This window comes from Triticum aestivum, chromosome 7A (genome assembly GCF_018294505.1).
Source record: "Triticum aestivum cultivar Chinese Spring chromosome 7A, IWGSC CS RefSeq v2.1, whole genome shotgun sequence".
NCBI lineage: Eukaryota > Viridiplantae > Streptophyta > Magnoliopsida > Poales > Poaceae > Triticum > Triticum aestivum.
In genome coordinates, this window is record NC_057812.1 from 558,401,272 (window position 1) to 558,417,391 (window position 16,120).

At 46.9% G+C, this 16,120-nt stretch overlaps 3 protein-coding genes and 1 non-coding gene across 5 annotated transcripts; 1 reads left to right on the forward strand and 3 right to left on the reverse strand.

Moving 5' to 3' along the window:
- Positions 1 to 328: 328 nt before the first annotated feature.
- LOC123148217 (polyamine oxidase 6) lies at positions 329 to 5,204 on the reverse strand. Its single transcript, XM_044567590.1, has 9 exons — positions 5,006 to 5,204; positions 4,637 to 4,889; positions 4,007 to 4,153; positions 3,667 to 3,922; positions 2,015 to 2,158; positions 1,775 to 1,924; positions 1,390 to 1,647; positions 776 to 1,262; positions 329 to 663 (listed from the first exon to the last, which is right to left on the reverse strand). The coding sequence occupies exons 1-8, from the start codon at positions 5,010 to 5,012 to the stop codon at positions 1,104 to 1,106; spliced, it is 1,374 nt and encodes a 457-aa protein (XP_044423525.1). The 5' UTR covers positions 5,013 to 5,204; the 3' UTR covers positions 329 to 663; positions 776 to 1,103.
- A 6,945-nt stretch (positions 5,205 to 12,149) lies between these two features.
- Positions 12,150 to 13,094, forward strand: LOC123152036 (uncharacterized). Its single transcript, XM_044571646.1, has 2 exons — positions 12,150 to 12,305; positions 12,480 to 13,094. The coding sequence occupies exon 2, from the start codon at positions 12,516 to 12,518 to the stop codon at positions 12,831 to 12,833; it is 318 nt and encodes a 105-aa protein (XP_044427581.1). The 5' UTR covers positions 12,150 to 12,305; positions 12,480 to 12,515; the 3' UTR covers positions 12,834 to 13,094.
- Positions 13,095 to 13,178: 84 nt separating this feature from the next.
- On the reverse strand, positions 13,179 to 13,259 carry TRNAL-AAG (transfer RNA leucine (anticodon AAG)). The gene has a single exon. It is a non-coding gene; the product is annotated as a tRNA-Leu (tRNA).
- On the reverse strand, positions 13,216 to 15,605 carry LOC123152035 (FBD-associated F-box protein At5g60610). 2 transcript variants are annotated; one of them, XM_044571645.1, is made up of 3 exons: positions 14,688 to 15,605; positions 14,404 to 14,547; positions 13,216 to 14,201 (listed from the first exon to the last, which is right to left on the reverse strand). In XM_044571645.1, the coding sequence occupies exons 1-3, from the start codon at positions 15,519 to 15,521 to the stop codon at positions 13,815 to 13,817; spliced, it is 1,365 nt and encodes a 454-aa protein (XP_044427580.1). In that variant the 5' UTR covers positions 15,522 to 15,605; the 3' UTR covers positions 13,216 to 13,814. The 2 variants fall into 2 exon arrangements, with proteins under 2 accessions (XP_044427580.1, XP_044427579.1); XM_044571644.1 differs by having other exon boundaries at positions 14,404 to 14,562.
- Positions 15,606 to 16,120: the final 515 nt, after the last annotated feature.

Sequence of the window (16,120 nt, forward strand, 5' to 3'; positions counted from 1 at the left end):
GTGTTGGAGTTCCGAGAGTCTACTATGAGTTTGAGGGGCGTGGGAGCGTCGTCTTCTCATAGTCCTTTATTATCTTATAAATTGGAGTTGTCGTTGTTGGCGGTGAGTTCATTCTCCCACTCCAGCCCAGTCTCGCTCATCCATCTAGAACCCATCGAATCCCTCCAACTTGAATCCTTTTTTTTCGCAATGGTGCTTCCGTCGTTGCTGTAATTACGCAAGTGCAGTGTTAGCTGCTTGATTGTGTTCCTTTTTGTGGTGTTGCACATGCATTGGTTGTTATATGCTAATAATGCAATACAACTAAATCATTTTTGCGGTTCCGTAGCAAAGCATGAACATTATGCTAGTATATACCGTTAAAGAGTATTGTCAATATAGGCCACCATTCTGCTCAAGGACGAACTTTAGACCTCAAAAGCCAAGTGCTTTTATTCGATTAAATTATAGAAATTACATCACTGGAACGCTTTAACAGGAACTACACACTCTCGGAGAATTCAAACACTGGAGGCACGAAGGAAAGCAGGAACGTCACATTATTTTGCCTCAAATCAAAGTCTTGGGGAAAAGCTTCCACGGAAACTGTGGCACGCGTGTGGGTTTATTCCTTGACGGTGCGAGCAGAGTGGCATGGCATCTCAACTTCCTCATTCACTTAACCTGCAGCGACGAGTGAATTAAACCAGTGCATATTTCAGAAATTCAGCAAATGTACATGTTTGATGCAGACACCAAGAGTCAGAGAGATCAAACGTTGATGAGTTGTATATACCTCAGCTTTCTGCTCGTCGTCATACTTGGGGCGGGCTTTGAACTCCACGTTGTTGAGGACCTTGTTCATGAGAATGTCCGCGGAGTCTATGGCCTCCTTTAGTTTGTAGGAATTTCATAGGATTTCTAGAGGATAGGATTCTTATAGGATTTTTTCCTTTAGAGCCCTTTGGTTCATAGAAATGGATTCCTATTCCTACATAGGATTGGTTCTTATCCTCCACATTTCATAGGAAAATAAAAATGAGCCTAGACTCAATAGAAAAATTCCTTTGGTGTCAACCAAATGACATCTATACTTGCAATGCAACGGAAGCAGCGGTGCCTCGTTAGCAAAGGAAAAACCGCATACATCTCAGATCACAGACCACCTCGCGTGAGGGGCCGGAAGAGGATAAGAGACCTGCAAGATAAGCTCCGTGGACGTAGCCGTTGTAGCGCTCGCTGGTGTGCTCCCCGGTGAAGTAGACCCGCCCGCCAACCGGCGCCTGCATGCGATCACAATCAATCAAGGTCAGAGCCGGGCCGGCGCCATGAATTCTGTGACGCTTAATTTTCACCATCGGCGCACTGTGTATGCGCGCGTGGCGGTGGCCTACTGGCCTGCGTACGTACCCGGAGCTGGTCGTACTCGTAGCGGTTGACGCCGACGGGCCAGTTGGAGTAGGAGCCCTTGAAGAAGCGGTTGGACCACCAGCGCGGCACGTAGATATCGGTGGCGTCGGGGACGTCCCGGTCGGGGAACATGTTCCGCAGCACGCCCACGGCCTCCGCCATCGTGACATTGTCGGGCTGCTGCTCGATCCGCCGCGACTCCACGTCCGTCACCGTCACCATCAGCACGTTGGCACCCGGGTACTCCTGCTCGAACGACTGCACAACAAAACGAGTAATTTTTCTTAACATCTTGGGTAGGTATCGATTTTTCCGTACTTCTGCGCATAATGATCTTCCTTGTGTTATCTGTTACGCTACTGCTAGGCAGCTAGGGTTTGTTCACCTGCCACATCCCGTAGTAGCCTCTCCTGGAGCTGGCGTAGACGAAGAACTGCTTCCCGGGGCCCGTTGGCCAGAACTTCCTGGGGAACTCGAGGAAGATCTTGGTGTACACGCCCATGTCAAATCGGTAGATGGCAAGGATCTTCCATGCCTAGGTTGTTTAACGCACACACCAAAATTAATTGTACTGTTGCAGAGTGACGTTGGATGTGAACTTAAGAAAATTAATTAACCAACGTACTGGAAGCTGAGGCTTGAACTGTATGAGATCGCTTTGCAGGACCCCTATGCTCGCGGACACGATCACGTAGTCTGCGCTGTACGCTGAGTTGTCCTCCGTAGTCACCACCACGCCTCTCTGCTTGTAGGAGATCTCACGCACCACCTGCAATTTTGTGCATGCATGAATGCCCCTCCAAAATCACATAAAATGTCCAAATTTGTCCGAATTATGGATTGTGCAGTTTTTTTTCCTTCCTTTTTCTTTTGAGGATGTGCCGTGTTCTTTCAGCTGTACACTACTGCCATGTAACACATGGAAAACGGTTTCGGCGCAATTCATCATATTTCACAATTTCTGTATAAATTTTGGACGGAATGAAAGTGACGGGAAAATATCACATGGAAACCAACATTCAAAGAAAACTTTGTGGAAACCATGTTCGAATGTTTCGGAAAATTCTTTTTTAAAAAAGGAATGTTAAAAGGCTGATGTTTTATTGCCTGCAAAATTCCAAGTTGAAATACCTTACGAGATGTGAGCTAAGAAAAAAAAACATCAACAATGAATAGTGATGTTATTGTTGCACTATTCAATGCTGGTTTTGTAATTTTTGTATAGCTCACATCCCGTGATGTGTTTGAACTTGGAATTTCACATGGCAATAGAACATCAGTTTTGCTAGAACTCATCTAGATGAGATATAATTTGGTCTCATTCATCTTTTATAGCCATTGGATGTGATGCTATAAGATGCTATAAGATGCGTGTGTGCTGACATGGATGTTATATGTTCTTGTTTTCCAAGTGAATGAGACCAAATTATATCTCATCTAGATGAGTTCTAGGTACTCCCATAGAACATTACCCTTAACATCCCGTGTTTTTTTGAGATTTTTTAGAAACTTAAAAACATCTTTTCTACGTGATTTTCACGGACTTTCACCAATTGTTTGTTTACATGTGATAATCTCCCTGAAAGTGACATGGAGAATTCAGATAAAAGAAGCATGGTCAATAACCACTTTGTGTCCTTTGTAATTCAAATGCAAGTTTTCTCTTTGCAATCAAATTTTATAATTTTGCATAAATTTTACTACTTGACGGCATATGGCTTAGTCGACCTAGAAATGATTATTTCTTAGTCAACTGCTTGTTTCCATTAAATCAAAGTTTTTTCTATTCCTTGTGAACTTGCATGAATCACGGATCTGACAGTTCTCATGACTTGGAAATAATATTTTTAACACCATAATTGAGAACTAGTTTTTTTTAAACGGCGGCAAAAGATTTGCCCCATATAATTTAGAAGTAATTATTTCAACAGACAAGCATAATCATTAGATGTAGATCAAATAAATGATTGCTTCTAATTACCGTAGTGCCTAGACTTTGGTCTGTAGCTAGAACTTTTCTCGCATGCTTATAAGAAAAGAAAGTCCTTTTACCCAAAACAGCGTCTGAATTTAGTTTCAGCTTTTGCAGGGAGATTTCCTTTCTTTTTGACACATCCTCTCCTAAAGTTTGAAAAGTTTGATTATTACACGTTTTATATTAATTTGTTACTCCCTCTGTGACCTAAAACGTCTCCTTACATTTGTTTAAGGAGGGAGTAGTAGTTAAAGTTCAATTTTTTTATTACACGTTTTTTTTTTGCATAAAACCATGATTACCTTGTTGAGCTTGACCCTAGGATCTATGATGTTCCCGGACTTGTCGGAACGCAGGTACTGGCCGGCGATGTGATATATGAGGGTCTCGAATCCCCGCTGATCGGCGACGAAGTGCGCGTCGTCCCCGAAGTCGGCGAAGGTGGCCGTCGGCTCGGTGCCCTGCAGGCTGGTGACGCGCGGCGGCTCGGCGAACTCGTAGTCGTACCTGAAGTAGTCGAGCACCATGTCCACCGGCGTCGCCGGCCCGTTCGGCTGGCTGCAACGCACACAGAGACAGAGGGATCAAGCAAACCATGCATGACTGCCATGAAGCATGCATATGCAGTAGCTAGCTACGTACTGGTTGAAGAGGCGCTGCATGGCCAAGATGGACATGTCGTCGCGGCCGCTGGGATCCATCTTGGCGGCGAGCTTGCCGCCCAGCTCCTCCACCTCGTCGCCGCGGTCCATTCTCTTCTGCACGAACTCCTCGTCGTAAAGGCCACCGCTGCATAAAATCATAAAACCATGTTAGACGATCCGTCGATGAACTGCATGCATGTGTGCTGCAGCTGAAGAAATTAACAGTCTGTTGATCTGTACGTCGTCCTCCATTCCATGATTGTTCTGAAATTTGAGTTAATGCTTTGGTCCATCTTGTTTGTTACTATTTCGTCCATCATTCTGCGTGCGTGTCGTTTCCACACGGTTTGCACACCTCGCGTCGTCACTGTCCCGCAGTTATTAGGTGGTGCCCATATCACTGAAAGCTTATGTTTTGGCGTTTTCCCCACGTGCGTTTTACCAGAGCTCCTGCATGGTCATGCTCACGCCTCCGTGCGCGTGGGCTTGGGTACGTGTACATGTTTTCTTTCTCGTGTGTCCATGCCTCGACGTCTTTATAGTTTATGACTTTTATTTTATGCATGTCGTTAGTCTTTATATATGTTTCTTCATTCATCTTATGTATGCACGTACGCACGTAGCTTACCTCTCCTTGTAGACGTTGCCGACGACGCCGTCGAAGTCGGAGTAGAAGTTGCGGAGCTGGAGGCTGGCGTTGACCATGGGCCAGATGGGGTTGACCTTGTCCCCGTTGAGGCCCTCCACCCAGTTGGCCCCGATCTCCACGTTGAGGCCGCCGAAGTTGTGCTTGTGCATCCGCCCGCCCACGCGCTCCGTCGCCTCCAGGATCAGCAGGTCCCTCAACCCGGCGTCCCACAGCCGCTTCCCCGCCGAGATCCCTGCACGCACGCAAATGAAACATATACATAAAACGACGACGACGTACGTTCAATGCACGTACTGTATTAGCTAAGGGTATTGCATGCATGCACGGGTGATATATATATGTATATACCGGACATGCCGGCGCCGACGATGATGACCCTGGGGCCTCTGCCGGCGGCGACGAGGGAGGCATGCTGTGCGGCTAGCAGCACTAGTGCCGCTATAGCAGTGACGAACTAGAGCTTCATCTCGATCTGTCCCTCTTCTCCCCTCGTTTAGTTTCGTCCAACGATGGACACTACTGTATTAGCACTGCTATAGCTAGTGAGGCTGCTGCCCTGCTCTCCAGCCCAGCCGGGGAGTGCACTTATATATACCCACACGAGATGCTGCCCTTGTGTCGAAAGAAATATCAGTTTTTTTTTAAAAAAAATCGGAATTTAAGACGCGGGAACCACACACGTTCCCAAGAGTTAATAATTTGTACCGTGGCCACCAAATCCAGTGGTCATGGACACCTGGACGGAGACAGGGGCCGGTGTGGTGTCGACCTTATCTTATTTGTTCTCCTCGGCGATGAGCCCTTTTTCTTGTGAAAATGAGTGATTTGGCTAGATTAGACAGCTGTGGCAATCTCCAACACACAATTGTTTTTATTTATTAGGTGCCTTTCCTGCGTTCCACAAAGGGTGTGGCTAGGTCTCAGTCGACTGAGACTTAACCAAGTGTCAGTCAAGTGAGAATAGTACTCCATTCGTTTATACTGAGACATAGTATAGTACTCCATCTGTTTCTAAATATGTTTTTTTAGACATTTCAAATGGACAACAACATACGGATGTATGTAGACATATTTTAGAGCATAGATTCATTCATTTTGTTTCATATGTAGTCACTTGTTGAAATCTCTAGAAATACTTATATTTGGGAACAAAGGGAGTATATACGAAAATACGAAAAACCTAAAAATAAAAGATCAAACGAATATAGCGTCGTCGACTGAGACATAATTAACCAGTTATGTCGACCGAGACTTATCAAAACTGTTCCATAAAATTAAGGGGAACATGCTGGTCATGCGGTTTTTTTTGAACAATAAAAAAAGTCGATAAATAGTAATTAAGGGATTGTTGGTTGAGACTAAAGTTTGGCCAATTTAAGTGGGTCTCTTGTTTAAGACATACCTCATGCAATATGCATTTTTGCTACACTAACGACCCACATCACTTTAGTGTGGCGAGATTTGTCTTCAATTTTATCGAACTACTCTTATGCAAGTTTGGCCATATATATGCGGTGAAGTATGGCATTGTTAATCCTAGAACTAAACAGCCGCTGAATCAAATATGGTGAGATTGATATGGAAGCACGTCGTTAAAATAAAAATATATAATTTTTCGATAGTATGTACACTAAACCTGGAGGTTTGCAAATCTACTCCAGGAATAATAGCTACTCTAATGCTGGTAGCACATGTGTTCACTTTTTTACAGAAGCTCCAGGTCCATGAAATTTGAAGTTTGAAGCCAGAGAGCCCTACTCAGCAAAGAGTTGTCTCTTTTGTTTGACTGTAATAGACTGTAAATATTGTAATAGTAGGCATATTTGGGTTGTAATAGACTATGTACAAATTGTAGTAGACTTAGTGTTATTTGATGAACTAAGAGCATCTCCAACAGCCGCGCAACGCGGCGCGCGCTAAAAGTCACGATACAACGCCAGGTTAGCCAGTTTTTGCGCGCAGCGCGCTGGCTCCAGCGGTTGCCGCAAATTAAACGCGCCCACGCTGCTCCAGCAGGCGCGCTATATTTCAGTTTTTTCTACTACATATTTGGTTTCGTAGATAGTTCTCCTGCTACATATTTGGTTTCGTAGATAGTTCTCTTACTACTATTTGTCCGACTCGGACTCTGTCTCAGTGATGTCCTCCTCCGACGTCGGAGCGTAGGCGTCAAGGAACCGCTCGTCGCCGGAGTTCCAGGAGGACGCATCTCCTAACGCTTGGTTGTATTTAGCGACCGGCTTCCGCGTTCGCTTGTCCTCACGATAGTCGGCTCGCTCCTCTCTCCTCTTCGCCCTCCTTGCCCTCCTCTGGGCGAAGAACTGTTCCTCGTTGGTGTCTTTCGGGAAGCGATGACTCCACAGCGCCATGGCTTGCTCGTCCATCTCGGCCAGCCTGAGGCGATGCTCCCGCCTCCGGTGCTTGCGATGATCATCGTCAGTGAGAAGCCGCGGGAAAGGCGCCAACTCCTGTGCGTGCTCCCGCGTCGCCACGTCGGCGAAGTTCATGTCCTGACGGGACCGCAGGAGGCGCCACGCCGCAGCGTCGTACGCGCGGGCGCCCTCCTGGACGGTGTCGAAAGTTCTGAGACGGAGCCGCATGCCGCCGCCCGACCGAATCTCGGCGGAGTAGGTGCCGGACGGACACACGCGGACGCCGCGGTAGTCCGTACCTCCCCATCGCCGAGGAGGCATCGTGGCGCGGTGGTGGTGTGTCGGCGGCAGAGCGCGGCAGGGGGCGATGGAGAGACGGAGAGAGAGGCAAAGGACGATGGAGAGAGCGGCGGAGGCGCTACAATTTATAGGCGCGCCGGACACGGCGCGCCAAATGTAGCGCACGAGCGGCCGCCTTTTCCCGCGCGCGCAATCATTTTCCGCGCGCGCTAGTTTCGCGTCACTGCTGGAGCACGCGAAAACATTCCGCGCGCGCTATAAAGCCAATTTACCGTGCGCGCGTGTTTTTTGACGCGGCTGTTGAAGATGCTCTAACGTCCATGTATCTACATCATTCATTTGTTGAAGGTATTGGCTTGATATATACTCCGTTTTATGGAGAAGAAGGGCTGACGCGGCACTGTGGGTTCCCCTGCATCTTCTGCAATACGATTATATGTGTGTGAATCTAAGGGTGTAGAGGGCTGGGAGACCCTCTTCCTGCATCTCGACACTCGCATCCCATGTCAAGATGATCAGGGTGATACAGTGTCTGCATGCATGAAGATATACGTATGCATGCATATGTTTTGAACCCTAACTCCTGGGTACTCCTTTTTTCCCATCCTCCCTTTGCCCATGACAGTACATGTGTTGGGGTTCAGATTGCATGTTGCAATCCAGATCCAGCGAGCTCTTGGTTGACAGGGGGCAACAGATCTTATCGCCTAGCTCAAGATACAGGGTCGTGGTGGCTTTGGGTGCTATGGTGGCCGGCGTTGTGTTTGGCCTTGGCATGAGCGCGGCTGTTGTATGTCGACTAGGCTATACTGGTGACCTTGGGAGGAAGGACACAGCTGGGTGAAGTGTTACCGGCGGTATCACGGAGGTCGTCGACGGTGGTGATGTCCTATTGGGCCTGCAGTGCACGTGGCAAGCCTAACAAGTACGTACTCCTTAACAAGTTAGTCCGGCTTGCTAAACTCGTTATCACCCCTCAAAAAATGCTATTCCATCGACCGTCGTGATTCCTGCTTTTTTTCACCACTCCAGACCATAGTTTTAAATAGCCGGCTATATCCCCGCTATAGCTGTTTGAAGATGTTGCCGCTAAATGATTTCATGTATAATTTGCTGCTATAGCTCCACTATAGCACAACTATAACTGTTTTTAAGGATCACCGCTAAATGCTATAGCCCGTTATTTTAAAACATTGCTCCAGACAGGCGACACCAGATTAATTGGGTTGGCCGTCCGGGCCTGCTTTCCGGCAGGCGCTTGGCGCGGAGTGCAGGGTACCGGCGGTAGTTGATGTTGATCGGCGTCTCTGTGCTCGCAATGAAGTTTTTCTTTTGTTGTTTGCTTCCAATAATTACACTACCTTTTTAGGAGAAATACAATTACACTATTGAATATATATATATACCAGATGAAAATATATTCTATGATAAATCTGATAATTTTGATTTGGTATTCTAGATGCTGATAAAAACTTCTATAAACTTGTTCAGAGTTTATAAGATTTTTTTTTAAGAAAATCTAGTACACACTGTATTTTAGGACCGAGGGAGTAATGAGAAGATGAAAGTAATGAATAGATGAAGTATTATAAGAGCAACTCTAGCATAATCGTCATACTGGCCCAATCACCATAACAACCGTCCCTGCATTGATTTGGCCAAAAAGCCGGTCTAGTAAATTTGCTATCCCGCGACCCATCATCAGTTTTTTGGAGGGTACTCCAAAAATCACCCTAGGCCTTTATATTTGGAGGTTGGGGAGGCAATATAGCGCTTCCTCCATCTATCAAATTTTTGGTGTCATGGACATTTCAGGATGTGACCCCTTCCGCCGCCATCCATAGCTCGTGTCGACATTGTCTGTTACCACCTTCTACCCCGTACCACCACGATCTGGCACGACTCAACCCTGTTGAACCATTACTGGACCTACTACATGTCGGTGCAGCCCCACGCCTGCCTCTAGCCATGCGACCGACCACCGCCATGGTCGCGCCGCAGGACGTCGATGCGGGCATCTTCTGCTGTCGATTCACCCTCCCATGGCTTCCCGGGGAGGGTGGCGTCACTCGCTGACACCATCTGTCATCGCTAACTCAATCTTCCACATTGTCAGTGCGTCATACTGGCCCTGTGGTGCATGTAGCAAGCCTAACCGAGTTACTACGGATGCAACGGTGGCAAGCCAATGCACAAATTAAACTTTCTTTGTCTCGAATATGCATATAGCATGTGTGTCATTTTATAAAGAGAGGGAAAAGGGCATAGAGAACCCTCCACCGATGTGGCAATTACAAATTACATGCTACACCTCCACTGTTAGTCGACTCCATACTCACACTTCAACTCATACAGACGACTACTCACGCCTATTCCACGTACTCAACCTACCAAAGAAGCCCTCTACATTGCCCTTCATGAGCCCTGCATTCCATGAGGCGCGTCCTTCCTGCTCCACACGACGCATGGCCTTGGCAATCTCCAGTATAGCACCATCAGACTAGTCATAATGGGGAGTAATTTAGACTAGTAACATCATATTTTACTAGGCTATGTTACTACCTTCACAGTGGGTAGTAACATATATGTGTTGTCATGTTATGGTTCATTTATTAGCCTATAGACTCATATTGTTTTGGTATTTGTGATGTTACAGTAACTAGCTAAGTTATCACCGTCACCTTTCTCTCATTATTAAATATATGTCACATAAGCAAAATTATCTTGAAAAGTATGATGTTACTAGTGATGTTACTCCCACTATGAGTAGTCTCAAAGACCACTGTGCATTCCATGCTTCCACGGCTCCCAAAGACCAAGCAAGATGATTGCCCGAGTGGTCCTGATGCTTAGGCCCTGCTTCGCTCTACTTCGACACTAGTCGGATACACAAATTAAACTAACTGCACCATGACCCAAATAAAAATAATTTCTCTAATAGTATTGAATACGAAGCAGGGTGGATGGGGCGCCGCTTTGCATCCCTGCAAGCTACAGTGCTCCTGAACAAGTTAGCCCGGCTTGCTAAACTCGTTATCTCGCTAGCTCGAACGTCTGTTCGGCCTGCAGTGCACCTAGTAACGAACGGATGAAGAAATCCCGTGATGGAGGCAGGAGAGCGGACGTCCTTGTGTGCCACAGTGCAGTAATAGCGTTGATGGTTGCATTAGGAGTGAGTCTTAGAAAGAAAGAGAAAAAAAAAAGAGAGAGATCGGGAGAAAGTGGCGCGTCCCTCTCGCTGTCTGCAAGGTATTAAACTCGCAGTGGCATGCAGGGGTACCAGCTTATAGGCATAGAAATCATCAACGTACGTGAAGTCGTGAATGTGTGGTCATCCGATGGCCGAGAAGCGCCGAGCTATCCGAATCCGAGATGATGATCGATCCGCCACGTTTAAGATGAGGCGCCAAGCTGAAAGGTTGTGTTTCACCGGACGCCACATTTCCGGGGCCGGGAGAAAGACCGTGTCGTCCGTTGGCTGCTGCTCCTTGGATGTGAGTGTGAGCTCACGTCGGTGTGAACTCAACAGACTGGAAATTATTGATGAAACATATCGTGTAAAATTTTAGGCCTGGCTCTTGGATATAGGAAGGGCCGCTCCCAGCCGCCCAGCACATTTCGAAGATTAAAAAGAATCCATTCTGACCAACCGCTGGTTTTCAATCAAAGCGTCAGTCTCCATCTTCAACCTCTGGGCACTGCTCCTTGATCTTTTTTCCCCTTTCTTTTGATGGCCAGCACGTGTCCGAATAAGGCCATCCGTCTGACCGCCCCCTGGTGATACCCCCGTCCAACCTAATTCGGCCGTCGGCTGATGGCCGCAAATTAACCAAAGGAAAAGTTGTGCCTACATCCAAGCACCCATGACGAACAGTAAATTTATAACAAATAGCAAAAAAAGTGAAACTTCATGGCATTGATTATGAACTAATATCTTAGGCGTTTGTAAAGTTTGATGGTCAAATAACATCATATGAACTCTACACAAACTAAATACAAATTCCCCTCAAACAGTGCACATAACAAAAAAGACATATTGCTGAAAACCGGCGGTGGCTTGAGAAAATCCCAATAGGACGCATTTGAGCAATTTGTGATAAATGTATCGTTCAAAATCTGAACTCCTTCGGAGGAAGAAAGTTGTGGAAAGGCAATCAGTTTCATTTATAATTTGCCACTAATTTTTATGTGAAAATTATGCTAACAATCATAACAAATCGGAGATATAAAAAGAAACTTATGGCATCGTTAAAAACGGTGCAACAAATGTGCTTCTAGTATATGCATATGGATGCAGATTTCCAAAAAAAAAACCAGAACAATTAGGTAGAATGTACCATAGGTAGAAGACATAGAAGACAAAACTTATGGAGTAATCCCTCCGTCCGCGAATAAGTGTACATTTAGCTTTTATCTTAAGTCAAAGTTTTAAAACTTTGACCGACTTTCTAGGGAAAAGTAGAAGCATTTATGGCACTAAATTAGTATCACTAGATCTGTTTTGAAATGTACTTTGATAATATACCAATTTGATGCCATGTATGTTACCACTATTTTTTATGAAGTTGGTCAAAATTTTAAAACTTTGACTTAGAATAAAAGCTAGATGTACACTTATTCGTGGACGGAGGGAGTAATCTACACTTGGATGACCCACACAAATGTCGCAAAATCACTCTAAAAATAGCGACCCCTTGACTCCTTATATTGGACTGTGCTCTGTCCATTTTGAATCTGCATGGATATGGATATATCCGATCCATGAGTGGCGCCAAGGAATTCGGGATAGGCGGTAAAAATAGCTTGGTGTGGCCGTTGCGTGGCTTTAAATAGACCAATGCATGGATAAAGCACCCCCTTTTTTACCTCCCTCCCCGCTTTGTCACTGCTCACCACTACAACCCGTAGAGTAATTTAACTTAGGCTGATACAAAGATCCACAATTTACTGCACATTAGTCTTCCATTTCGGCAAAGGTAACTCGCATGATTCATTCTCCATGTACGTCTTTCTTGTGTTCAGATTTTTTTGTGGGGTTTGTATGAGAGGTTTCTGGGTAGACGATGGCAGTAATTTTGATAACATTTGTAGTACGATCTTCGTTGTTTCACCGGTTCTTGGTTCTGATCAAACGTTCGTTGGAATGGTAGAGGTCGATCGAGATTGCCGTCGTCGTGGCTCGGTCGATGGGGGGCAGCATGGAGGAGCAGCTGCAGGTGCCGGCGGCGGCGAAGAAGATCGCGGTGCCGTTGAAGAAGCACCACCCCAACCTCCACGTGGCCCACGCCGGCGCGGGCAAGGGCGGCGGGGAGGCGCCGGCGGTGATGGTGACCACGCCCAAGGCGGCGTCGCAGGGGCCGAAGCACGCGCACCTGCTGGCGAGCCCCCGGGCGTGCCTCTGCTCGCCGACGACGCACGCCGGGTCGTTCCGGTGCAGGCTCCACCGCGCCGGCGCCGGCGCCGGCCTCCACGAGATGGGCAAGAAGACCAGCCCCGGCGCGTGACGCGCGCGCCCACCCGTCCGCACGTTCTTGTTTCTCTTTTGCTGGATGGGTGGTGTGCAGTGCATGGAAAGGGAAAAGTGTTTTCTTTTCTCTCCTTCTTTTTGGATCCTCTATTTGCGTCGACGGGGAACTTCATCTGGTTTTCTGCAGTCGACGATTATGAATGTTGATCGATTCTGTACCTGATGGAACATGGCCATCTGTATATATAACAAAGTGTACATAACTGCCGGTTCAGGGATGGGCAATTGCACAGCTCTAGTAGATCAAAAAGTTTCAGAATATACCTCGCCAAAAAAAAAAGTTTCGGAATATTTTTATACGCCTGGAAGAAAAAAGATCAACTGTTGACAGTGGGATTTGAACCCACGCCCTTTCGGACCAGAGCCTTAATCTGGCGCCTTAGACCAACTCGGCCATATCAACTTGTTGGCAAAAAATCCTCCCGCAGAGATCATGAACGCTTTCTACCATCATCCTTCTGCAAAACAATTTCTGAACCTGTCTCTCAATTTCATTCTAATTTGAAATATCACTGGGTATTACTAGCTAATTAGTATTGGGACAAAGCATCATGTAAACCCAACATGGCGCACAGCACCTGATAACTTGGCCACCTAGCTCTGTGCAGTCTGCTCATCTGATGGCAACGAACGAAACAGACAGAGGTGACACTCTACAAAACCAGAGCATAGCAAAGAAAATGGCAACCAACAACATGCTACAGGGCCACATAGTTGTAGGTTATATCACTAGTATGTAATACTGGTCTTTAGGTAACAGGTTAAATAACACTGGTCTTTTCAGAACACTAAAATGTACTCAAGGACAAGGTAGGTGAAAGTTGAAACATAGATGTATGCTAATGGTAGTTGAAAACTTGAAATTTGACGTATCTCAAGAAAATGCATAACTACAAACATGTGTTTCCAAAAAGGCTCGGATCAATCATGTGAACATATAGCGAACTAAACCGTGCGTTCAGCAACGAAGAAAAGGGTCGTCGATGGTAAGGTCCAGTGCTTTCTGCAAGTTCCAAGCACCGTCCACTTTGGGCGACACCAGCAACACTTTAGAGGCCCATGCTTGAAACTGAGGACACCTGCATCTGTCTATAATCTCATTCACCTCCACCGCTGAAGTAAATTTTTCGTCGAACGGCACAAGCAGCAAAGACTCAAGCTCTTGCGCATCCCTGGCGATGAACTTGAGGAATTCAAATTCTTTTTGATTCCCTCGGAACTTGTGGAAAACCATCCTCTTGACACGTGATTTCCAGCATCTAACTGCACTGATCTCCTCCCAGAACTTGGCATGGTGCTCCCAAGTGGGTTGATAGGCAGTTGTGGACGGAGCATGTAGGGCAGACTGCATATTCATACCAGTGGGTGAACAATTCAGTTGCATATATGGATCAGGATGATGTACAGTGTTATAGCATTGTGTCTGGTGCCGAACAATGTTGTATTTCCGTCATTCATGTAACGGAAAGGGGTAATGCCCGTTAAAAAAAAGGTATTTATAGCATTACGAAATGACTGACTGACTGAAGGAACTGGGTGATATATACCTCAATGTGTGGGATTGAGATGTTGGGGAAGCATCCGAGGAAGCTGGCTAGCATCTTGACCTTGCTGAAGATACGGAAATTCACTTTCAAGGCCAATATCCTGACGCTTGGAACCACAGCGCATCTGCTCGTCATTGTGTCAGGCTGAAATGTCATGCACTACGAAAAAGATAAGATAGCGCACGTTAAATGTTCAATAATCATCGAGAAAATCATGATTGATGGATCAAAGCGTACTGAATAATTTCACAGGTTGAGAGAGAGAGATGGAGAGGTAGCCATACCTCGATGACATTGTCACCAATCTGCAGCTTGTGAACTCTTGGCTCCAGGTACCCGAGCACTCGCAGGTTGGGTGCACAAGCAATGTTGATCCTCACACAATCGCACCCAGCAATAGGCGGCTCCAAAATGATGAGGCGCTCCAAGAGTGGCGCGTCCATCACGGCGAACTTCTCCATGGTGGACACCCCAACAAGCACACACCGGAGGCTTTGGCTGCGGAGATGGACGCGCTTGGGCGAATTGCGGGCCAGCGTAAGGGTGTGCAGAACGGGGCTGGCAGCGAGCAAGCAATCCAGGTCATGTTCGGTCATGCCGATACTTGTCATGTCGAGTTTCCGGAGGTGGGGGAGAAAGGCGTCGGCGCTGCGGGAGAGGGCGACGGGGAACCTCCATAAGGACAGCGAGAGGCACTGGAGCGAGGAGGAGCGGAGGATGTCGGCGGGGAGGCGCGCGTAGACGTAGTACTTGTTAAAGAGGGCGAGTTCCTGGGTGCCCTTGGCGGCGAGGAGGCGCGGCCAGTGGGCGAGCTCACGGTTCAGGTAGGCTGGCCTGCAGTCGGTGAGGAGGACGGCGCGGAAGGGCCCCGGGTGGTCGGAGAGGACTCGGACAACGGAGGAGGCGCGCGTGGGCTCCGGGAGGTGGGCGTCGTCGAGGACGAGAGGGGTGGAGCGCCATAGGTGGCGCCAGCGGGAGGCGAGGACGGCGGTGCGGGCGGCGTCTGTGACGGGGAGGCGCGAGATGATCTGGCGGAGGAGGTCGTCGTGGAGGGCGCTGATGCGGTCCTCGCCGTCGTAGCCCGCGGCGGAGAGGAGGGCGGCGGCGCCGTCGCCCATGGTGGCGACTGGCGAGGGTTTCGGTTTGATTTCGGCCGGAGCGGAGGAGCGAGCCGGAAATGGGTTCCTAGCGGCCCACCAAGCGTCCCCTGCCCACTGACCAGGAATAAGCTCGTTTTTAGGAATTTTATATAGGAAAATTCAACACATGATATGATTTTCTTTAAACCCTTTAGTTTTTTTTGCAGGTATCTAAACCCTCTAGTTTACAGTAAAGGATTTCTATTGTTATATAGGATTCATATTCTTTGCGTTTTAAAGGAAAAAAAAGGTTAGCTACGACCTAATGGATTTTTTAATCTTATTATTGACATCTACTCCCTCCGTCCCATAATGTAAGACATGTCAAAAAACGTCTTACATTATAAGATGGAGGGAGTATTTTTCTAGATACATGTCATCTCATTTTCTATAACTTTCTTATTCCTATCTTTACGAATGATTAACTGAAGGGTAGTATTGACATTCTACTTAGATACTTAATTCTTGTGTCTAACTTCAAAATTATATCTACTTTGAAATGAAGGGAGTACACTTTTAGCTAGGTTCATCTCAACCGTAAACACTAGCATTGACTAATTTGTACCTATGGTACATTT

Bases quoted from the DNA above. Each gene is read 5' to 3' on its own strand.
- LOC123152035 (XM_044571644.1), bottom strand. From the start codon at position 15,521: ATGGGCGACGGCGCCGCCGCCCTCCTCTCCGCCGCGGGCTACGACGGC. The intron at 14,563-14,687 runs GTATGGCTACCT...TCTTTTTCGTAG, and splicing joins TTGGTGACAATGTCATCGAG to TGCATGACATTTCAGCCTGA. The intron at 14,202-14,403 runs GTATATATCACC...ATGAATATGCAG, and splicing joins TCTCAATCCCACACATTGAG to TCTGCCCTACATGCTCCGTC.
- LOC123148217 (XM_044567590.1), bottom strand. The intron at 3,923-4,006 runs GTACGTAGCTAG...TGTGCGTTGCAG, and splicing joins ATGCAGCGCCTCTTCAACCA to CCAGCCGAACGGGCCGGCGA. The intron at 1,925-2,014 runs GTACGTTGGTTA...TAAACAACCTAG, and splicing joins AGTTCAAGCCTCAGCTTCCA to GCATGGAAGATCCTTGCCAT.
- LOC123152036 (XM_044571646.1), top strand. From the start codon at position 12,516: ATGGGGGGCAGCATGGAGGAGCAGCTGCAGGTGCCGGCGGCGGCGAAG.